Consider the following 24570-nt stretch of genomic DNA (forward strand, 5'->3'; position numbering starts at 1 on the left):
CAATAACTTTGCTATCCTTTATCTTTTTTTTTTTTTTTTTTTTTTTTTTTTGGGTTTTTGGGCCACACCCGGTAACGCTCAGGGGTTACTCCTGGCTATGTGCTCAGAAGTTGCTCCTGGCTTGGGGGACCATATGGGACACCGGGGATCGAACCGCGGTCCGTCCAAGGCTAGCGCAGGCAAGGCAGGCACCTTACCTTTAGCGCCACCGCCCGGCCCCAGCTATCCTTTATCTTAAAACAAATTATAATCAATTATATCACCTATGTGATGCATTTTTTTAAATAAGAAAAGATATTTGGTGACTGGGGTGATCTCACAACTCATGGATTTTATTTTACAGAGGGTCTATGGCTCTTGAGCTATAAAAATATGCAGACATGAAGCTATGGTGATAGTACAGCATATAGGTGCTTACCTTGCTCATGGGAAACCTAAGTTTGATCCTCTGCACCCCATATGGTTCCCAAGCCCTGCTAGGAATGATCCTTGAGCACCACCAGGTTTGGCCCCAAACAAACAACAAAATAAATCTTGTGCTCAAGGGACTGGAACCGACACCTTTATACACATACCAGGCCCTGAGTTTTATCTCCACGTGCAGTTCCAGATATAACCCTGATGACCTCTAGCACTACTAGGTACAGGCAGGCACTGAACTTTTCATTAGACCTGCTTAGCCAGAGTGGTCCGAGAGTCCCTTGAACTATGTAGCTTGGAAGGACCCCCCCAAACAAACAAATCACTGAACTATGGAGAACTATGGAGAACTTTATGTTCAGAACTACAGGTTGAGGGGTGCCTGGAAAGAAACAGAACCAACATAATTCTGATTAGCTTCACCTCCAGTGACTCAACAAAGGCTCCAGTCCATACACAAGGGGAAGGGGAATGCTATTCTCAAAGGGGGAAATTTTTAATAATTTAAATAATTATAATAATTTAATAATTTAAAGTAACAAAGCAGGGGCCAGGGATGTGGCTGTGGCTGAGTGCCTGTCTTGTAGGCATGAGATGAGAGCTCACCCCAGCATAGCAATTTTGCCTGTTTTTGAGTTTCTTAAGGCCTCAACACCAGAACTGTCTCTGGTGCACCAACTATGTATGTGCAAATGCTACAAACTGTGTATGACCCCGATAAACACTATAACTAAGTGTATGAAATGGAGCGAGTTAGGGTGGTCACCAAAGGTGCAGAAATGACCACCTGTACCACCACTTGGGGTTGTTCCCATTAGTCATTGTATTCTAAAATATCAAGTAGCAAAAGAAGATGGCAGGAGTAATTTAGGAAAATGGTTCAGTGAGCTGAGTCCCTAGTTCTCTTGCTACAGCTTGCTTGGGATGACAAACTTTGCCTGGGTGACAAGTTACTGATGGAAAGATAAGACGTCATGGAAATGTAATATGCCTCCCTTCTCTGGTTTCACCCTGCCAGAGTGCAATCCAGGGGCACCATCCCCATTTCTGCACTGGCAGGAGAGAAGGTCAGATGGTTCACCTTGGCCAATTGGGAATGTCTGAAGTTCAAGCCACCTACAAGGGAACTCTCCATCAGATGGTGAAGCTGTTTACAAATGACTGCACAAAAGATAGTCGAATTTGAAAAATACAAAGCATATATGAGGGGGAAATCGTTGGGGGTGGTTTGCTTTGAGGGAACATGCCAGAAGGGGTTGCATTTCTGTTTAGAAGTGGCTGTATGAATTTGTAAAATAATGTCCTCAGGAAGACACTGTCCTTACATAGGAAGTGTTTGTGTACTTTGAGGGGCCACACACTGTGGTCCTTAGGGTTTAGTCCTACCTCTCCACTCAGGGATCTCCACCCCTATGTGATGCTGAAAGGGAATCTAGGTCTGACACATGGTCCTGCTGTGCTCTACTAGTGGTACTCTCTTTCTCTCTGTGGCCCCCAATACAAGAAGTTTAACCACAAAGGCAAAACTTGTAATGAAAAGAGGGCAGAGAAAAGGAAGAAAAAAGGATAAAGGAGGAGGCGTGATAAAGAGCAAAGCCAGAGCTCTGAATCTCAGTTCAATATAGAGATCAGAGAAAGAACATTCCCACCCCCAGCACCTTCACTACTCTTCTCAAATGACTGCTGAGAACATTCTGGAATAAATCACAAGCCAAGAGGGGTGTTGAAAATTAGTTATTCGGGACAGTAGGTGGAGGTGAGAAAAAAACCTTGTGGAGGTGAGATAGTAACTGATCTTTCAGGGTTTAGAAAAATATCAGATTTTCTTTCTTTTTTGAAGAGGGCTCAGCTTTTGGTATTACCGCATCATCTAACTATCTATATAGGGGTGAAGACTACTAGCTAAATACTTTGCTAAGTGATATTATTTACATCAATCCTAGGTAGTAAGGGCATAGCAGGGTAAAATAAATCAAGTGAATTCTTTAAATGAGAATATACAATTCTCATATATTTATGTACGTTCTACCGAGGATTTTCTGTGGGGGGTAATTAGTGAAAGTCAGCAAAGCTTGGAATAACTAAGAATCACCAGCAGACAATCTCCGAAATTTGGGTTCGGAGTTCAAAGGCCGTATTTGTTGGCGCTATAGGATTTTTTCCCTGCACACATTCTTTCTATTTCTAAATTTTTGTGGCCTGTAAGATTCCCTGACGAGACACTTCCCTAAGCGTTCAGAGCACCTAAATCACCGAGCAGGCCTCTCAGTCACATCTTGGAGGAGAAAGAAATATCTGTATTTGGGGTAATGTGTAATCTTGCACCTACAGACAGCAAGCACCCTTTTCCGATCACCCTCAGTCTGGCATCTTCTGCCCAGGGGGACACTGATAAGTTCCAAAAATGGGGACACTGATAAATTCCAAAAATGACTGGCTTTCAAATCTGCGTCCTTCAGGTGTCGCCTTGATCCATTTGGAAAAAAATCTCACAACTCCCCAAATCAGATGGCTCTTCAGCAGCAGCAACAGCAGCAGCAGCAGCAGCAAGATGGGCCAAGTAGCAGGCTGGATACCCTCCCAATCCCCAAAACCCTGTCGCTTCCCTGAGCAGCAGGGTTTAAAATAACCCCCATAAAAACCCCACCCCACCCAGCAGCAGCACCTGGGCAGCAAGCAAGCAAGCAAGCAAGCAAGCAAGCAGAGCAGGCCAGCCGCGCCGCAGTGCCGGCGCCGCAAAGCATCCTGGGAGTCGTAGTCCAAACCCGTCGGGCGGGCTGCGCCAAACTCCCTTTCCCAGGATGCTCCGCGGGGGCCGGGCGCTCTAGCACCGCACATCGTTGCCCTCCCACCACCACCAACTCTGCAGGGCCCTGCAAGTTCCATTTCCCCGATTGAAATCCGTGTCCATCCTCGGCAGCAGCAGCAGCGGCAGCAGCAGCACCAGCAACTCCTGGGCCTGTGTCGCAGCGGGGAGCGCGCGACGGCCGCGTTGCGTCACTTCCGGCGGCGATTCACTTCCTGGTTGGGCGGCTGGACCAGGCGGGCGGGCGGACGGGCGGGAGCGCGCGCGCGCGGGGGCGAGGGGCGGCGCCTCAGTTCTCCGCCGGGCGCTCGGGGCATCAGCTGTGGCTGGCGGGCGGCCGGGCGCCGATCGCCGCCTCGCCTCCTCCTCGCCTCGCCTCGCCTCAGCCTCTCCTCTCCGCGTCGCAGGCCGGGCGGCCGTGACAATGTCGCGGGGCTGCTAGGGGGGCCCGGGCGCCGGCTGCAGCGCCGCCGTCTCAAGTGGGTGCTAGGCTAGCTCCCTCAGGTGCTGCTCACTTAGGATGCGGCTTGGGGCTGCCACAGGGGGGGCCCGATCCCTTCTCTGTTGTCCCCCTCAAATCCTCCCCCTCAAGCCCCTGGGTATTAGGTTCATTTTTTAATTTTTATTTGGGGGTGCAGGGCCTCCTTTTATTTTCTCTCTCTTCAGCCTGAGGTTTTTTTTTTTTAATTTTAATTTATTATTTCTTCCCCGAGGAAATAAATGCATGGAGCATTTCATCATAAATGCATTGATGATGAAATGCTCCATGCATTTTTTTCCCCCTTTCCTTCCCTCTACCCCTTGGAGGACATACCTTGCTTTTTTTGCTCGCTCGCTCGCTTGCATTTTTCTCAAGTGTGTTCCTGATTCATCTTCTCTCCTTGCCCTCTGTCATCACAGGTTGGAACTTCACACGATTCGCTTTCCAGAAGAGGAGGACGAGGAGGAGGAGGAGGAGGAGGAAGAGGAGGGGACCGACCAACGCACGGTTGACAGACAGACAGACAGACAAGACCACGCAGATTCCCCCCCCCCCCCCCATCGCATCGGCATCCTCCCTCAGGCCCGTCATCTCATCCCTCATCCACGGCCGCATTCGGGTGGCACCTCTCTCCCAGCTGGAGCAGCCCCGAGAGGGAGAGGGAGAGGGAAATCCGTGGTGGATCTCTCCTTTCATTGCATTTTATTTTATTTTTTTTTTTTATTTTTTGCAAAGAAAACCAACCCCCCCCCCGCAGGTCATAAATCCGTGGTGCATCTCTCGTTTCATTTCATTTCATTGCATTTTATTTATTTTTGCAAAAGAAAACCAACCCCCCCCCCAGGACATCGGTATTTTTTTTGCATTCCCGCATCCGAATCGCAAGATGAAGAAGTTTTTCGACTCCCGGAGAGAACAGGGCAGCTCTGTCCTAGGTTCGGGTTCCAGCGGCGGCGGGGGCTGCACGTCGGGCCTGGGCAGCGGCTACATCGGGAGGGTCTTCGGCATCGGGAGGCAGCAGGTCACCGTGGATGAGGTGCTGGCAGAAGGTACGGCGGGACTCTGGGGTGTCTTTGGGGGGGGTCACCCCTATCTGATGGTGTTGCGGATGCAGCGAGTTTCTCGGTGACCAGTTGTTGAATGGATGAATGGGGTCTGGACCCCTTGTACTCTCCGTCGCCCGTCCTATTCCCCTCCTTGGTTGGGGTCATTGTCCTTGAGAGATTCTGAATCCAGATGGGAAAGAAAGTGACCAAAATTTTTTTTTTTGGGGGGGGGAAGAGGGGTGTGCTAGGAATTGTTTACCTCGGTTTGGCCTTTTATTAAGGAAAAAAAATTTTTTTTTTATAAAGGACCAGACGGTTCTTGTGTCTACCTGCCTGAATTAGGAGGATCAGGGGAGAAAACGTAGGTGTGAAACTGTAGATCTTTGCGTCAAATGTAGGGTAGGGGGGCTTGTCATTGGCCTCAAAGTTGAGCTAGGATGTGGTGGCTCCAGGATGGGGGGCAGGGGGTTTTAAAAGGAGGGTATTCACCTTCCTGCTGCCCAACTTTCCCACTTCCATGCTCCCGGCATTGGAAGTCAGACAGGATTTTTGTACCTGGAGGGTGTGCTTTCCTCCTGCCCCAGATCCTAATCTCTTGTTCAATTTAACTAGATCTGTTTTCTGACCCAGCTGTATGTCGTGTCCCACCCCCCACCCCCCCACCCCCGCCCCAGGATACAGCCAAGATAGCAAAAATTAGAGCCAACGAATGTGGCTGCTTTGGATTCTGTCCGGTAGGCCCCTTTCCCTCCTGTTTTGGTTCTTATTTATATTTTATCCAAAAGAATGACTTGAGAGTGGTTATCTGATTTGCCTTTCATCTGTTGGAGATTTTTTTTTTTTAGCTCGCTGTATGAATTCCCTAGTGTGTATACCTCTATTTAGCGATTGATATGTAAATGCATGTCTTTATCAACCCATGGTTTCTGGGTTACCTATCTCATTTGGTAACCTTAGCCTCGACCTTCATAATTATGCCAAACTCATACTTTCCACAGCCCCATCGCTTGCTCACTGTGCTTTTATTTTTAGTAAAAACAGCAAATTCCATGGCATGAAGCTGTTCGAACTAATTGCATGGGGCCACAGTGCCCTAGGTTGTGTGATCCACCGAGAGGGTGGAAGAAAAGGAAGGCTTCTAGCTTCTATCACTCCGACATGATGCTGGAGGTGGTGGAAGGACAGTTTATTAGCAAGAAGCCTTTTGCAAGCTCAGGGTCCTGACCTGGGTTGAGGACGTGCCTGTCAAGGTGAATATGCTGGAGGAAAAAAAAAATCTATGTTTGGTTCTCAGCTTGTATAAGCTCTGGATACATAGGGATCAGCTTTGGGGAGGTTCTTGTTAAAGCTCTAAAAAATATATAACCCTATTTAAAAAAATCGCCAATGACTGTCCTCTCACAGTGTGGCTCTTGCTGGTCGCAGTCAGGGGCCTGAGTCACTGTCTTCTGTCTTCTGGATCTTCCTGTGGGCTTTGGTGCAGGATGGGAGATGTTTCTATGTTGACTGCCAGATCTGCACCCTGAATCTGATCTGCCTTTTTCCTCCCAGTGCCAAAGCTCTTGACTGCAGAGGGATGGAAAATGGAAAAAAAAAAAAAAAAAAGAGTGTGTGAGAGAGAGTGGGAGGAAAGAGGGAGCACAGCTCCATGTGTCCCCGCTGAATGGCCTCCGCTGGCCTTACAGACCAGTGTCATTGTGCCCAGCAAGAATATTGACTCACCATAGCAAGTGCTGCTGGAAGTGGAGTTGGAGTGGTGGGAAAATGAAAGGCAAAATCGGCCTGGCTGCCAACGCTTCCTCTACCACAGCATTCATCCCTGAGCACTTGGCATTGTGCATGATGATATTTTGTGGAGCTAAGGCTTGCAGCATTGCATTTGTTCATTCATCAAGCCATTTAGGAGGGGCTCCAGTGTGTCCTGGATACACGGGACTAATGCCTGTGGAGGAGATATTAAACTAGATGCTGAAGTTTACAAATGACTTCGAGAGATGGAAAACCAAATGTAGTAGAGCTATCATGGAGATAAGTTCAAGGCTTTGTGGCCCTCAGTTTTCGAGAGCCCAAAATTACTTTTCCAGGAAGTGACTAAATAAAGAGTGAGTGGGAGTTATCCAGGTGTGATGACAGGTTGGATAAAGATGCACACAAAACTGAATATGGCAGTGCCACTCTCTTTATGTGTTCTGTCACTGTAAATCTTTGACTTTCAGAAGGATATGGCTACCTAAGAGTCAGTGTGTAATGTATGTAGGGCCTGCCCAGTGCAAAGACACTGGCAGGTTGGGGGTGGAGATAGGGAGGTCTAAAAAGTGATGGTTGCCTTTAAGCACTTGACAGTGAATTGGGGAACCCAGGGCAGACATATGTGTCTTTAGTTACATGGGAGCCAGCACCATCTGCATTGAGTCAAGCAGTTTTGGGTTCATATCCTGAATCTACACAACCAGCATAGAAACCTTGAATAAGAATTTTGAACTAGGGCCAGAAAGATATTATAGTGGTTAAGGCTTTTGCCTTGTATGGAGCTGACCCACATTCAATCCCCAGCACCTGTATGGTCCCCTGAACCTTGCCAAGAGTGACTTTAGAGCCAGGAGTAAGCACAGGGCATCTCTAGGTATTTACCCCCTCCCCCCAATAAACAGAAAAAAGAATTTTGAACCACTCTTGAGCGTGTTGCCTGTGGCAGGGCTTCTCAGTGTGTGGAGCTTGATCAGGGGCATCACCTTGGGATCTTGTAGAAAACAAATTTTCAGCCCTCATGCCATTAACTGTGGGCAGGGGGTTAGGCAAGTTCCTAGAGATTCTGATGTCGACTAAAGTTTGGAAATGAGGCAGACTTACATGAAACGAGGCAGTGTTTCTGAGTTAGGTAACCACACTTCTGGTGATAAGTAGAGGGGAGGAATCACATTTGCCATTGCTTTGCCATGTCTGTGCACAGAAAAGGGGGCCTGTGGCCTTGTGTGATGTCTGGATAGGTTTCAGCAGACAGCAGCTGACCCTTCCTCCTAGTTGCAGATGGACAGAGTCCCATGTTTGGACAGAGAACTTCCCAGTTCCTCCATGGATCGGAAGATGGCCTGGGTAATCTTAAGTCCCCAGGTGTTCACCTGGTTATCTGACCCCATCAGTTCTCTGGAGCCAACAAAGTTGACTTTTATCTCTGGCAGTGTCAGGCATTTCAGAGAGTGCTCACGGGCTGCACTTTACACACAGGTGAGGAAAGGACCACACCCCACTGGTTATTTCTTTTTATTGTTCGTTTTGTTTTTGGTTCACAACTGGCAATTCTCAGGGGTTACTCCTGGTTTGTGCTCAGAAATCGCTCCTGGCACGCTTGGGGGACCATATGGAATTCTGTGTTGGCTGCGTGCAAGGCACACGCCTTACCGCTGTGTTATCTCTGTGGCCCCTACAGGTAATTTCTTAAATATATTAGTCTGTGCTTTATATTGAGGCATAACAGAACCCCCAGGAGAAGTGCAGGAAACTGCCCAGATTACCCTCTCATAGTAGTGACACTCCTGCTTAGTTGGTTTCTTTAAATAATGCAGCCCCATGTTTGTGAAGCAGAGGTTCTAAGTCATCATTCAGAGGACTTATGTGGTTCTGGGATCTACTCTGGTTACTCCCAGAAGGTGCTGGGACAATGTGGAGGGAGCCTGAGTGCAATTGGGGGGTGGTGGTGCTTTCTCTTGGCTTTAAGGAAGGTAGATTTCCAGGGGGACACTGAGTAATTTTCCTGAGAAGAAGGTGGAAGGCCAGATCAGTTAGAACCTCTGCTCTGTCATGAATACAGATATAGACCTTTTCTGGGTTTGGAGCAGGGGAGAATATTGTCTCTAGCTTCTTGAGTGAAGATACCATGATGAGAAGCCAAGTCATATTGGAGGTGATGGCCATGTGATATCAAGTAAAGTTTTGGTTTAAGCTTCCTGAATGAGCTCAAGAGAAGATTGTAGCCATGCTCAAAGAAGGACTGAGATGCTGTATTGGTCCCAACTCCCTAACACTCAGAGGTTTGCCAAATACATACTTTGTTTAAGACAGCATCCCAGAGGCCAGAGAGATAGCATGGAGGTAAGGCGTTTGCCTTGGATGCAGAAGGATGGTGGTTCGAATCCCAGCATCCCATATGGTCTCCCGTGCCTGCCAGGGGCGATTTCTGAGCATAGAGCCAGGAGTAACTCCTGAGCACTGCCGGGTGTGACCCAAAAAACAAAACAAAACAAAACAAAAAAAAGACAGCATTCCAGAACTAAGTTCTGTTCTGGGATCAGTTGTAAGGTGACCCTTCAAAACAGCTTTCTCAATGATATGAAAGGAATCCAGGGCTAATGAGAACCACTGAGTCAGTCTTCATCACAGTGAACTGTGTTACTTTATTCTATCTATAGTGCAAGGTAGTGAGACTCAGAAATATACAAAGCACATGTGTGTTTCCAGCCCATGCACATGTTGCCCTTATCCTCCCCATGACATGTGCATGTCTATGTAAGAGTACACATCTCATTTGTGTTTTTACATACTTTAACACTGGGATGTGTACTGAGGCTTTTCACCTTTAAAGAACCTGCTCTCTCTCTCGCTCTCTCCTTCTCTCACTCTCTCACTCTCTCTCTGTCTCTCACTTTACTCTCTCTCTCTGAATATATGTATCTTTTTCTGTAGAGAGATATTTCCCCTGCTCACCTCTTACAACTTCTAAATTAAACCTGTTTTTACTGTAAATTGTGATATGATAAGAATATGTATTCATTTAGGGGGTATTTTATTAATGTCTTCTTTGCAGAAACTACTGTATTAGATTCCTGAGATAACTAGAAAGATGAGTAGGGCCTGACCTGACTGTTATGGAACTCAGGAAACAACAAATAATAAATCCTAGGAAAGTGTTTGGCATGATTCTTGGTGCATGTAGGTGGTGAGATGATGGGATGAGAGAGAGGGGGGGCAGGCAGGTGGGTGGAGGGGGAAGGGGAGGCAGTGGGAGGAGGGAAGGGAGAGAAAGGATTTATAGGTGAAGTGCTGTTTGAACTGGATGGAGGTGACCCGGCAGATGTTCTAGATGAGTGTTACTCAAGACTTTCTAAGCAGAGAGAATAGCAAAAACAGTATGGCATAGTGAGAAAAGTCATGGGTTCTGGGAATACTGATTGGTCTAGTATTACCATTTTGGTTAGTCCCCAGGATCAAGGGAAGGACTTGGAGTGGTAGATTGAAATTCTTTCCAGTTGCTCCCAGACTTGGGGTCCAGGCCCAGTAATGTTGGGGGTTGGCGAGTCAACTCTTGCCATTCACTTTATTGAGTGTCTTGGGATGACTATTCTGTGGCTATTGAGAGATACTGTTTTCCTCAGGCTCTCAACCTAGCATTAAATGTGGCATAAGGCAGTGGCTAGTGTTTGGGAAAAGGAGAAGTTCTGAAGATTTCCCAGAAGGCTGGAAGCAGAAGCAGGTAGGGGACTAATCTAGCCTTGATTGGAGAGGAGTGGGAGATCATGAGGATGTTTGGACCAGAGCCTAGGCATGTTGGGTAGAAAGAAAAGGAAGAAAATTTTATGACAATAATAAACAACTTTGTATCCGTGAAAACAAAACAAAACAAAACTGTATTATATAAACAACCTTGTAATCATGATATTTAAATAAAATAAAATAATAAAAAAAAAGTTCAACTAGGGCCCAGAGAGATAGCACAGCGGCGTTTGCCTTGCAAGCAGCCCATCCAGGACCAAAGATGGTTTGTTCGAATCCCGGTGTCCCATATGGTCCCCCGTGCCTGCCAGGAGCTATTTCTGAGCAGACAGCCAGGAGTAACCCCTAAGCACCGCCAGGTGTGGCCCAAAAACCAAAAAAAAAAAAAAAGTTCAACTAGCAACTCCCTCCAAAAAAAGAAAGGATAAAAGAAAAGGAAGCGAGATTATGGAGCATGCTCAGGCAGAGAGGGTGTTAGCACCTGAGGACTCCTTCCTGAAACAGCCATTGATTTGATCCTCCCACTTCTGTGTCGTTGCCTGCTGGGAAGTTTAGTTTTTCAGTGGTAACTGCAGATTTTCAGGGGGTGGTTTGTGAATGGTGTCTTCTTCCTGGCTTTGTGCATGATGACGGTTATAGCTTTGCTAAATATAGCTAAATCGAGAATTCAGACATGAAATCCAGAATAAACAATTGCTTGGTCAAAGCCTTTGGTTGTCGGTTCCGAGGAAGCAGTTCATTTTTTAATGATGGATAATGAAGTGAGTGAAATGGTTTCACATGGGCTTTGAATTGGGGGACTTATTGTACCTCAGTAGCTAAAACTCCATGTAGAGTTCACAGGAAAAGCTGGATCCATTAAATAAATACACATGAATTCAGCACTGCAGTTGTTTAAAAATTTTAAATTCAATTTATATCTATGTGTAAATAGTTGGGGCCACTCCTGGTGATACTTAGGCGTTCACTCCTGACTCTGTGTGTAGGAATCACTCCTGGTGGTGCTCAGGGAACCATATGTATTGCCTAGGATCGAACTTGTGTGCAAAACAAGTGCTCTACCCAGCTCTCAGCTCTAGAGTAGTCATTTAATTTGTTGTATCAAAAGTAGCCTCTCCAGAAAAAGGAATATCATCACTATAACCTTCATTTACGCTCTCTTTGTTTTTTTCTTTTCATTTATGCACTCTTTGAATGAAAAATGTTGCTTGAACCTGAGGGGGTTCAAGGAGTGGGCCGGAGTGATAGTGCAGTGGTAGTGTGTTTGCCTTGCATGCAGCTGACCTAGGATGGACCTCGGTTTGATCCCTGGTATCCCATCCCCCAAGCCAGGAGCGATTTCTGAGCACATGCCAGAAGTAACCCCTGAACGTCACTGGGTGTGGCCCCCCAAAAACAAAAAACAAAAAGAAGAAACAAATGAGATTGTCATCTGAAATAGCCAAACCATGCTTATAGTAGAAATGGTACTCTCTTATCTGAGTGAAAACACAATCAGAGGTCTTCAGGCACTTGGGAACATAGCTCTTAAGTGTGGTAGAAGAGTGAAGAAGGGCTGGCATAGATAGAAGGGGGCAGTTCATTTTTTTGAATAGAAGGATAGAAAGGTAAGAAAAGAGAAAGGTGATGTTCAAGACTCATTGCTGGGGCTGGTGAGATGGTTCAAACTCTGGAGCTCATGCTTTGCATTCAGGAGCCCCAGATTCCATTCCTGGCACTCCATGATGCCCACTACCGGCACTGACACTATTGACCTCTGAGCACAGATCCTGGAATAGTTCCTGACCGCTTCTGGGTGTGACTCCCTAACAAAAAAAAAAACAAAAAACTCGTTGCTATATGGAAACAGTCAAGAGAACATCCTAGACAGAGTGCATAATGCAGCCAGAGATCAAAAGGCAGGAAAATTCATTGCTTGTTGGAAGCTGTTTGTGTTGATAGCAGTAGCCTGTTATTAGAGTTCAAAGTTGTGCTGTCATCTGTAGCCTCTAGCCACATGTGAGCATTTGAATGATCTAAAATGAAATTTAGGGGCTGAGAGATAGCACAGCGGTAGGGAGCTTGCCTTGCATTCAGCTGATCCAGGATGGTGGTTCGAATCCCTGCATCTCATTTGGTCCCCACCTTCCCCATGCCTGCCAGGAACGATTTCTGAGCTCAGAGCCAGGAGCAACCCCTGAGTGTCACCGGGTGTGGCCCAAAAACCAAGAAGAAAAAAAAATCAGTAATTTAATTCTTAGGATGCAATAGTCACATTTCAGTTTACTTAGTAGCTTCATGCCTATCATTTTTGATAAGGATAAGTTATCACAGAAAGTGCTGTTGGGTGGTATTGTTTCTAGTGGTGTTTTTTATTCTTTTTCCCAACTACCTGACTTAGTTTCTTTCTATCTTACCTACTGGGTCTCTATTGATGGCAGTACTCTAGACTTAATCCTGACTCTATACTCAGGGATCATTCCTGGTGGTGCTCAGATGACCATATGAGGTACTAGGATCAAATCCAGTTCAGTCATGTACAAGACAACACTTGTACCACTGTACTACATCTCAGGTCTCTGTCCCCCATTCCTGCTTTTCACTGTGGCCCCCTTAGAATATGATGGGTCCCACAAGAGGTCATATGGCCCTTGATTAAGAAACCCTGAATTAAGGGCCAGAGAGATAGCATGGAGGTAGGGCATTTGCCTTGCATGCAGAAGGATGGTGGTTCGAATCCCGGCATCCCATATGGTCCCCCGAGCCTGCCAGGAGCAATTTCTGAGCCTAGAGCCAGGAGTAACTCCTTAGTGCTGCCGGGTGTGACCCCCCCAAAAAAAGAGAAACCCTGAATTAGAGTCAGAGTTTATAAATGATTTGGAGTAGCACTATCTGTTCTAAACATGTGATGACATTATACTGTGCTTGTTTGTTTATAAGTTGTATCTTGTCCTACAATATCTGGAAGTTGAGGGCACAGTTAATAACTAGAATGAAATTCATCATTGAGGAGGATAGATATGAATATTAAAAATAATCTGCATAAAGTTTTGGTGAACTCTTGGCATAGCTTGTTTTATTGCTATCATTTCTACATTGTTATGTGATTGATGAAGATTAAGCCGAAAATAGAAATGAAGGCTCTGTTGTTTTTCTATGCTTGCATTGTCTTTAATCCAAGCCTTCTTTACAGAATCTTTTTAAGTCCCGTGTTTGTATTATGAGGGTTAATTTTATTTAAAACAAATGTAATCAGTTAATTCGCTTACTTGAGCACATGAACTTCAAATCACCTCAGTCTGTGCCATGGTCCTTGCCACTGTTCCTAGGACTCCATCAGATTTGTGTGAGATGCATGACTGACTCATCAGATTTGTGGCAGATGCAAGTACTGATGGGAGCACTAGTGGGGGCCATATATTAAACATTAATTTTTAAAAATCCCATTTTTTCCCTGTACTGAAGATCAAATCCAGAGCCTCACACAAGTAAGGCGTGAGCTCTGTTGCTTAGCGATCTGTACATCCCTGCTTAAAGTCTTATTTTAAAGATGAAAGTAAGTATCTCTCATACTTTCTTTTTATGCCCCACTGTGGTTTTTGTGTATAAGTTTGCAGGTCTGGTTTAGAGCAGTGGTTCTCAGTCAGGACTGATTACCCACAGATGATGGTTAGCAGTGTCTGGAGGTAATTTGGTGGTGCTCCGGGACTACTCTTGGCTCATTGCTTGGTGATCTTTCCATCCAGGGCTGGGAGACCCTATGGTTTCACCTCCCACATACAAAGCATGCACTCTAATCCCTGACCCCTGGAGATAGTTTTGATTGTCTCAGGCTGGGAAATAATACTGACATTAGTGGGTAAAAGGTACTGCTAAACATCCTATATTCTTAATGCCTGTGGCACTCCTGTCTCCTAAGACTTATCTAGTTCCAGTGAGACACAGTGGGACATGACACAGGTGGTAGAGAGAGCATGAGAAAGAGGAGCCAGGGACAGCTCGGAAGGGTCTCATTTATTTTGTGATTTTAGACTGATTACCTAATTTTAAACTTCATTTCTCTAGACTTGATGAATCTGCAATCCTTATTAACCATACTATTATGGTGAAAAACTTGATATTTTTTTCTGTACAGAAAAGTGGCTTCCAGAAATATTGTCAGTAAACAGAAGAAGGTAAATCTTTGTAGACCCTATCTGACAGCAGTTGTTACAGTACTCCACCACTGACTAAATATGGATTCAGAGCTTTCGGAAATTCTCCCGATACTTGCATAATAGCAGAGCAATGCAAAATGTTGTGAAAGTTTTTATTTTTATTTTATTTTATTTTTTTGGTTTTTCAGGCTACACCCATTTGATACTCAGGGGTTACTCCTGGCTAAGCGTTCAGAAATTGCCCCTGGCTTGGGGGGACCATATGGGATGCTGGGGGATCGATCGCGGTCCTTCCTTGGCTAGCGCTTGCAAGGCAGACACCTTACCTCAAGTGCTACCTCGCCGGCCCCAGTTTTTATTTTTTTGAATTAAAATGTTCACAGGGAGATTCTGTTAGGAAGGGATATTAAAGATGAGTGCTATGTGAGGGGCTGTAGCGATGGTGCAAGCGGTAAGGCATCTGCCTTGCCTGCCCTAGCCTCGGACAGACCGCCGTTCGATCTCCTGGCATCTCATATGGTCCTCCAAGCCAGGAGCAGTTGACTTCTGAGTGCTTAGCCAGGAGTAAACCCCTGAAAGTCATTGAGTGTGGCCCCCTCAAACTCAAACAAAACAAAAAAGATGAGTGCTATTGGAAAAGATATTATTAAACCTTTACACAAAGAGTTTTTATTTTTAGAATCTAACAATTGCAATTAAGTTTTATGGTATAACTCCCATGTATCATAGTTCAAGTTCTCTCATTATTGGTCAAGATGGTTTTGAGGAAGTCATTAATGTGTGCCACTGTTTCATCATTCATAAAATACCATTCTCAGTGGGAAGGTAGGAACATCCCTGTGTAGTTGTGTTGTATGAAGTGAAGAGATGTATTTATAATATATAGTATCAAAGATATGGCTGTCAAAACAGGTGTAGTAAGGTTTACTGAGCAGCTGGTATATCCTCTGGTATATAGTAGAAGTAATGGAAGACTTGACTCCTGCCTTCCTCGTTGACATGATACTCAAAATAAACAAGAAATGACTGTACCAAACAATAGCAATTGAAATGTTGGGGATATTTTATATAGTCTTTAAGTTTTGGAGGGATTAAAGTGATGACAGACAGTAAGAACTGAAATTGTAAGATTCCATGAGATGGTTTAATTAATATATTTATTTGGCTATACCTAGTGGTACTCAGGGATTTTTCTTGACTCTGCTCAGGGGACACCACACAGATCAGCTACACGCAAAGCAAACACCCACTCTACTGTGTTTCTGGCTTCATGATGGATTGTTCTTAATTGAGTCTCTCTCATTCTCTCTCTCTCTCTTACTTGAGATTCTTATTTTAGGAAACATATTTATATGTTATATTCTTAGAAAAATTGAAGTTTTACAATATCTTGCTAGTTTTGAGTGGAAAATATACCCTTATCACTAAATCACATACTTTGCTTATATTCAAAGAAGCCTTTTTATTTATTTATTTATTTTTCAAATTTTGTATGATTTTAGGGGCTGGAGAGATAGCATGGAGGTAGGGTGCTTGTCTTGCATGCAGAAGGACGGTGGTCCCCTGAGACTGCCAGGAGCGATTTCTGACTGTAGAGCCAGGAGTTACCTCTGAGTGCTGCTGGATGTGACCCAAAAAACCAAGAAAACAATACAAAAATTTTTTTGTATGATTTTATATGTTTTTATATTGTGGACATACTTGGCAGTGTCAAGGATTTTTCTCAACCCAGTGTTTGGTGGTTGCTTCTGGCAGTGCTCAGGGGGCACAAGATGCTGGGGAGTAAGCCAGGGCCTCCTGCATGCCAACCATGAGCTGCACCCAGTAGGGCTAACTCTCTGGTCCATTTCTGTGATTTTTGAGTCATGGAGGAATGATCAATGTTAAGACAATGCTATTGGCGGCACTTACTTCTGTTTACTTTTCTCCCTTTGTTGTTATCTTCTTAAAATATGTTATCTTGGGGCCGGAGAGATAGCATGGAGGTAAGGCGTTTGCCTTTCATGCAGAAGGTCATCGGTTCAAATCCTGGCGTCCCATATGGTCCCCCGTGCCTGCCAGGAGCAATTTCTGAGCATGGAGCCAGGAGTAACCCCTGAGCACTGCCGGGTGTGACCCAAAAACCACCAAAAAAAAAAAAAAAGTTATCTTGGCCCTGTGGTGCAGCAGTAAGGCGTTTGCCTTTTATGCGACTGACTTAGGACGGACCGCGGTTCAATCCCCCGCATCCCATATGGTCCCCCAAACCAGGAGCGATTTCTGAGCGCATAGCTAGGAGTAACCCTTGAGCATAGCAGTGTTTGGGCCCCCCAAATATATATTATGTTATCTTAAAAATGTTATCTTCATCATTATTTTGTCTAGGCATACAAAAGCACAGTTCTGTTGTTACTGGATTGTGGGCAATTGTTTGTTTGTTTGTTTGTTTTTGGGCCATACCCAGTGATGTTCAGGGACTCATGGCTCTGTGCTCAGAAATTGCTCCTGGCTTGGGGGACCATATGGGACGCTGGGGATCGAACTGAAGTTTGTCCTGGGTCAGCTGCGTACGCCCTACCACTGCGCCACTGCTCTGGTTCCAAGGATTGCGGGCAGTTGTTAAGAAAGAGTTGGTCTTCTGAGAAGACTTTTACCTTGGCAGAGTGTGAGTTCCTGGAGTTGGAACAAAGTTCAAAGTGTAAAAACCGGAAGTTGCATTTGAGTGTTGCTTTGAGGGAATTCGCTTGAGCTGGTTCATTTTCTCCTTGTGCTCTGAACTAATTTCCATAGACAATGCATGGCAGTGCCCATTGAAGCTTTGTTACTTTTATTATTTCTGAGAAACTGACATTATTAGTTGAAAGAGTTTATGACATTCCTGTTATAATAGAAGCCAGGCAAAGCACTGATGTTAGGTTATCATTTGTAGTTATAATGATCTTAAATAATAATGCCTTTCCCCTAGCTCTGAATCTCAGAGAAGACAGTATAATGCCACACACATCTATTCGGTGCCTGTTTTTAAGGAAGCTTGCAACTGTTGTCCTGGGACCTTTAGAGTAGAGTAGATCATTGTCCCTCTGGAACTGAGCATGAACCTGAGAATTAAATGAGATTTATTATCCTTTGGGGACCAGGAGAAGGACAAGGGCATAGGCCCCCTATTTGTGCTCTTCTGGAGGACTGGAGCCCGATTTGCAGACCAGACTCCTGCTAGTACCCTGACTCATCATTTTCCCTGGTCAATGAATTTTGTTGGTTCAGAAAGTGTTGATTATCTTAGACTGGTTTAATTTCCCCTGGGGGTAGCTGAACCCTATTCCTTAGCCATTTGTCTTGAACTATTTTTAGAAACCCGGGAACCTTGATAGTAGAGGTTGGCAGTGGTAGAAGAAATAAATTCCATCGGTTCTTGTAGCTATGGAGAAATCTTGTGTGAACCAGGAGATAAAACTTGGTGATTTGGGTGAAACTTGATATTCAGTACTGTTGTTCCTTTTCTGTCCCCCTTGTATGAAGAGAGTCCTGTGATGATGATTGGGGAAGATTAGCAAGGTTAGCACTACATATGGTGGTGCTTGGGAATTGGAGGCAGGTAACCCTTGGCTTAAATCTTGGGCTTGTCCCTGTGATGTTGGATCACTTACTAAGACCCAAGCTTTTCATTTATAAAATATGCAAATGGTTATCAGAATGAGATGAAATTACAGAAATCTCTTAGTAAAGTACCCATTGAATAGGTAGCAATTTTTTTTTTTTTTTTGGTTTTTTTGGGCCACACCTGGTAACGCTCAGGGGTTACTCCTGGCTATGTGCTCAGAAGTTGCTCCTGGCTTGGGGGACCATATGGGACACCTTACCTTTAGCGCCACCACCCGGCCCCAGGTAGCAATTTTAATACTTGCTACTTTTATTTTTAAATCGGGCAGTATTTGTTTTACTGTGTGTATAACTGTATGGTGGAACTAAATACATACATGATATATGATGAGTCATATATGTAATATATAACATATCATGACTCAGCATAGCTACAAACCTTAGGATGAGGCCTAAGGAGAAGAGTGTACATATATATGTATATGTATATATATATATATATATATATATATATATATATATAAATATTGTGGTTTCTTTTCTTTCTTCCTTCTTGAAAGTTGGGGCTGGAGGTATAGGACAGTAAGTAAGGCATTTGTCTGCATGTGGCTGACCCAGGTTAAATCCCTAGCACTACAGATGGTCTGTTTCTTGAGCATAATCAGGAGTGATCCCTGAGCATAGAGCCAGGGGTAAGCATCTGAGCACTGTCAGCTGTGGCCCTCAATTATTTATTTATTTATTTATTTATTTATTTATTTATTTATTTATTTATTTATTTATTTATTTATTATTTTGTTTTTGGGTCACACCCGGCGCCGCTCGGGGGTTACTCCTGGCTCCACTCTCAGAAATCGCTCCTGGCAGGCACAGGGGACCTTTAAAACACAAAAAGTCACCTCTGTGTTAGGAATTTCCCTAACGTATCCTATTGCTATTAATGAGTCTAATGGTTCTCTACTCCTGAGGCATGCCTGGCACTGGCTGCCTTTTTGCTGTCAAATACTTGTGTTCTAATACAGGTCTGCTCCGTCATTCAGCCCTATTCCTTCCTTATCTCCCTCAAATCAGGGATTTAGTTTGTGCCTGAGTTTTGTCATAGTGCTCACACCACCTGCTCTTCAGCTATCTACCCTAAACTCTTCTTTGGGGCCAGAGTGATGTCACAGTGGATATGGTACTTGCCTTATGTGCGGCTGACCCAGATTCGATCCCCTGCATCCCATATGGTCCCCCCAGCCTGCCAGGAGTGATTTCTGAGCACAGAGTCAGGAGTAATCCCTGAGTGCTACTGGGTATGACCCCCAAACCAAACCAAAACAAAACAAAAACCCCAAAACTTGACTGACTTTATCCTACCTAACCTTGGTATTCACCACATTTGCCAAAGTGACCCAATCTCCAATTTCTCTCTCTCTCTCTCTCTCTCTCTCTCTCTTTTTTTTTTTTTTGGTTTTTGGGCCACACCCGGTAACGCTCAGGGGTTACTCCTGGCTATGCGCTCAGAAATCGCTCCTGGCTTGGAGGACCATATGGGACACCGGGGATTGAACCTCAGCGAGCGTAAAGCAGAGGTCTTACTGCTTGAGCCACCACTCTGGCCCTGACCCAATCTCTTATACAGAGTGGTGTCTGCCATCTTGTTGTGTTAACTTTTTTGGCCCTGAATTTTCATATTTTCTTTGGCTATTTATCTGTTTCATTTGTATCTAATTTCTTAGGGGGCAGGGTATAGGTCTTTAGTTTGTATTCAGTTTAGGATTCTTATATTTGAACAGTATTAAAATGGTACTGGAGAATAAACGATTTGAATAATATAGTAAACTAGTATAGTACTAATTCTATTCACTGGCAAGCATTGGGGCAGCACAGATTTGAGACAGACCTTTCTTATTGCTGTTTCAATAATAGTTATAATAGTTATAATTTGGTATCCTTATTATAATGATAAGAATGATCAACATTTCTAGGTTTTTAGTAAAGTTAAAAATAATAGGATTTAAGAGCCAGAGCTGTGACTCAGTAGGAGAGTACTTGCCTTGCATGTGTGAAGCCCGGTGTTCAATCCTAGGCACTATAAATAAAACATAAACTTCAAAGCAAATAGGGGTCGGAGTAGTGGCGTTAGAGGTAAGGCATTTGCCTTGCAAGCGCTAGCCTAGGACGGACTGCGGTTCAATCCCCCAAGCCAGGAGTAACCACTCAGGACTAATACCTGAGTGTCAATGGGTGTGGCCTAAAAACAAACAAACAAACAAACAAAAAAAAGAAAAACAAAAAAAAACTTCAAAGCAAATAAAAGACCTAGAAAAATCATGCAAATCACCCTTTATTAAGAAGGTTCATTTATTGAATTCCTTTTGGGAAGGGTTTTCCAAGCAGTGCTTAGGGGGCGTTGGTGCCTCTTTCAGCAATACTATACTCTCAGCAATTACAGTGTCCAGTGATGTGGATACTTGGGGCAACCAAAAAAAGTGTGGTATTGGGATTTGATGCATGTGAGACCTGTACTTTGTCCTTGAGCTATTCTTGAACCCCAAGTGGGTACTTCATATTGTCAGTCTCAAACAGAGATATATTGTAACTGTTCACAGCATTCTCATGTGTGAGGTCTAGGGTTCAATCCCAAGCACTGCAAAAAATAAATTGCCTTTTCCCAGAACATTTAAATATTATGCCGTAATGAATGTGTTTATTCTATTTTTGTTTTTTCTGGGCCATACCCGAAGGTCGTTCAGGCCTTAATATTGACTCTGTGCTAAGGGATCACTCCTGGTGGAGCTCAAGAGACCATATGGGGTCCCAGGGATCAATTTTGAGTCACCTGCATGTAGGGCAATGTCCTATCTGTGATATCTCTCCATCTCCTACTGAATGAATTTATATTTAAGCAACACATACATCAACATTTTAGCTTGTGGTTATTGGTGTACAGTAAGTTAGGACAATGATATATATGTGTGTGTGTATATATATTTTTTTTTTATATTTTTTTTAAATTTTTTTTGGTTTGTTTCTTTGTTTTGTAGTATCTGGCCCATGTATCCTACTATTGAGCCATTTCAACCCTGGATATTGACGCTGACCAGTATTTGTTTCACTTTCTGATTTTGGGGCCACTCCTGGCAGTGCTCAGGGGACCGGCCATCTTGGGTGCCGGAGACGGAACCTGGGTCTGCTGAGTGCAAGGCAAATTCCCTACCTGCTGTACAGTGCTGGGAGTGATTCTTGAACACAGGGCTTAGAGTAGTTGCTGATCTCCTTTGGGTATGGCCCCAAAAGAGAAATTTTATTTAGTGACTTGCTCATTGATCTTTAGACCTTGTTCAAAGTTAGCTCTAAGTGGCTTTCCAACTACAGGAGAGAATTTAGTTGAAAAGTTAAAGACTCCCCAGATGATTAATTTCTTTTTTAAAAATTAGGATCAGTATAGCATTAGAATCAGTATAACATACTCATTTGTTCTTTATGTTGCTATCTACTTCCTGGGCAATTTTGGAGTGATTTAAAGTGATCTGGAATGATGTCTTTGCATTCAAGACTTCAAAGATTGGTGTGTAGAAACATGAACAATTGTTCCGAGCTAAGGAAAGTAGAATATCCAGTGACCCTGGTTATGTCACTTCCCTTCCCTTCCCTGAGCTTGTCTTTTCTTATGTACGGAAATTACTGAGTCACCTTGAACACAGGCATAGTTTTAAAGTTGTATAGTTTCTGTTGAGATAGTTTGATAGGAGATGTGGTGGCGTGGATTAGCAGGCTTAAGGTTTAGACTGGTGCTGTGACTCAGACAACATTCCTGAGCTGGACTGTAAACATTAGCTGTATGTATGAGCCATGCTGGAAGGTGTCATCATTAGAGAGGTGAAAGATTCCATTTATTTTCTTCATCTTTTCCTTAACATTTTCTGAAATGAGAAAATTCCATGTTAACAATTCTATGTTGAAAGTGAGCAGAAATGAGGATGAATCTTGTACTTCTGGCCTGACTGGGTAGTTCATAATGGTGTCAATAGATGGAAGAACAGCATATGGGAGAGAATTTGGGAAAAGAGCAGTGGGTTATGGATCAGGTGGGTTTTTTTTTCATCAGTGTGTAAGGACCAGGCAAATAAAAGAAGCACATCTAGAATGAAATGCAAACTACTGACTGACTAGCCAACTCCTTCAAGAGCTTGTGTCCCACTGCCCCCCTTCACATCAACCAGTGTGCTGGCCACAATAATTTTTCTTTATTATTTCTTTTGAACTTTTAGGTTTTATTTTCTTTCATGTTCTAGATTAGGGGAGATTTGCTTTCCTCTTTCCTCTTCTACCTCTTTATTCTTTTACTACTCCTCAAAACCTAACTGGCACTGCTCAGGATTTCCACATGGCTCTGTGCTCAGGGATCACCCCTGGCAGGGATTGGAGATCATCATCCTGACATGGCAGAGAGTCAGTATATTATAGGTGGAAGTTACTGGTGATCTGGACTTATCTGGTGACCACCACACTTCATGCTCTGGACAAACTGTTTCGACTGTCCACCAGCTTCCTTATGTTGTAAAATGAAAAGTAGGTGATGGTGAAGTCACTGTCCCCTCTAAAAGTTTACAATCCTTTTATTTCTCAAATGTCTCAATCCAGTCCAAGCATTTGGTCCTGAATAAGATGGTGCAGGGCTGGTTGTTTCTTGACTCTTGTGTGTGCTTTATAGTGATCTCTGGCTCTTTTCTCAGTCGGTTGTCAGCTGTCACTTGGTATTTGTGTGTGCCTTCCTAAATTAGTGCCTTTCTTTCATTTGCTGTTTTTAATCTGTGATGGACTCAGAAACTAAGTGACTCAACTTGAGCAATAAAGAGACCAAAATCAGAGGGTCTGGGCTGTGATCAAAGTACATGAGCCACAGTGCATGAACTTTATGGTCCTCATTCACAATGAAACTATTTTTCATATGCTCCAGATCCTGTTTAGAAATTTGAAGTTATGGGACCTGGAGAGATAGCACAGCGGTGTTTGCCTTGCAAAGCAGCCGATGCAGGACCTAAGGTGGTTGGTTCGAATCCTGGTGTCCCATATGGTCCCCCGTGCCTGCCAGGAACTATTTCTGAGCAGACAGCCAGGAGTAACCCCTGAGCACCGCCGGGTGTGACCCAAAAACCAAAAACCAAAAAAAAAAAATTGAAGTTATGAAGAAATAATGAATTACTACTTCTACTTGATGTTTATTATTAAATGTGTTTATATTCCTTTGTCTAATGTTGATTTATCAGTCACCTTTTCAATGCAGGACTATGTTTTAGGTATCATCATAATATTTTAATTTTTCAGTTTTTTAAAATTTGAATATAATTCCCTGTTTATTGTTTTATATGGTTATAAAGAGGACCTTCCACAAGAGCCCTGATGGAGACTGTCAGATGTTATTTGCCACTGGGGCCTGGAAGACTTGAAACAATGACATGACTGCTTGCTTCAGATATAATCTGTGGGCGGTTAATTTTAGGGAATGGAATCAAGAAGTCTTATAAAGTTTTTCTTATACAAATCAGTCCATAGCAATAAAATAATTAGACAAAATTGGGAAGATTGAGGAGCTAAGAGATAGTATAGTGGTTAGGGTACATGCCTGGCACCTCCTGGCCCTGAAGGACTCCCAGCATTGCTGGGGTGACACAGATATCCTGGCACCACAGGACCCATGCAGTTTTGCATTCTTGGGCTTTATGCAGAACCCCTTGACTCAGTTTGCTGAGAATTGCTGATCAGGTCCCCACAGTTGAGCACTGCTTGGGAGGCCTACCCTCAAACTTGGAAATTTTGAACTAGAGAAAGTTCAATACACTGGGATTATTTTTTGCATATAGGAAACCCAGGTTCAGTCTTTAGCACTAGATTCAACCAGGTATAATCTCTAAACACTGCTGGGCATGACCAAGAAACCTCCCCAACTCTTCCCCAAAGAAAATATTCATAATTTCTTTTTTTTTTTGGGGGGGGGGTTTGGGCCACACCCGTGACGCTCAGGGGTTACTCCTGGCTTATGGTGCCTCGAATTTCGCTCCTGGCTTGGGGGACCAGGATGGGACCACTGGGGGATCGAATCGGCGGTCCATTCCAAGGCTAGCGCAGGCACCTTACCTCTAGCCCACGTAGCCCAGCCCCATATATTCATAATTTCATAACATTTTAGCATTTTAGTGTGTATCTTCGAGACTCGTGATTTTTATAAAAATAAGATACTTTGCATTATTCTCTGAAATCTGCATTCTCACTTGCATGTATATCTAACAACATTTTTTCTATGTTAAACGATTTGCATCATTAGGCTCAGTTTAATGTATGCTGCATTGGAATTTATTTAATCAAACTATTAGATATTTAGGTTTTCTACAGCCATTACCAAGATAGCTGCTAGTGGCATTTTAATTGTTGTTGTTTTGGATGACACTCAGCAGTCTCAGGACTTACTCTTGGTTTTGCACTCATGAATTATTCCTGATGGGGTTTGGGGGACCATATAGGGTGCTGAGGAATGAACCCAGATCACCTGTATGCAATGCAAGCATTCGACCTGTAGTACTAATTTTTTTCTCTGGTCTCTGCATTAGTATTTTATTTTCAGTTAGTATA

The 24570-nt window shown here is 43.9% G+C and overlaps 1 protein-coding gene across 1 annotated transcript in view; it reads left to right on the forward strand.

Annotated features, from left to right (window-relative positions):
• The first annotated feature begins 4593 nt into the window (after positions 1-4593).
• Positions 4594-24570, forward strand: part of AAK1 (AP2 associated kinase 1) — a 186188-nt gene continuing 166211 nt past the window's right edge. Inside the window, 1 exon segment of the mRNA XM_049785043.1 lies at positions 4594-4756. Coding sequence (XP_049641000.1) covers positions 4594-4756 — 163 coding nt within the window.

This window comes from Suncus etruscus, chromosome 12, assembly GCF_024139225.1.
Source record: "Suncus etruscus isolate mSunEtr1 chromosome 12, mSunEtr1.pri.cur, whole genome shotgun sequence".
In the NCBI taxonomy this organism is placed as follows: domain Eukaryota; kingdom Metazoa; phylum Chordata; class Mammalia; order Eulipotyphla; family Soricidae; genus Suncus; species Suncus etruscus.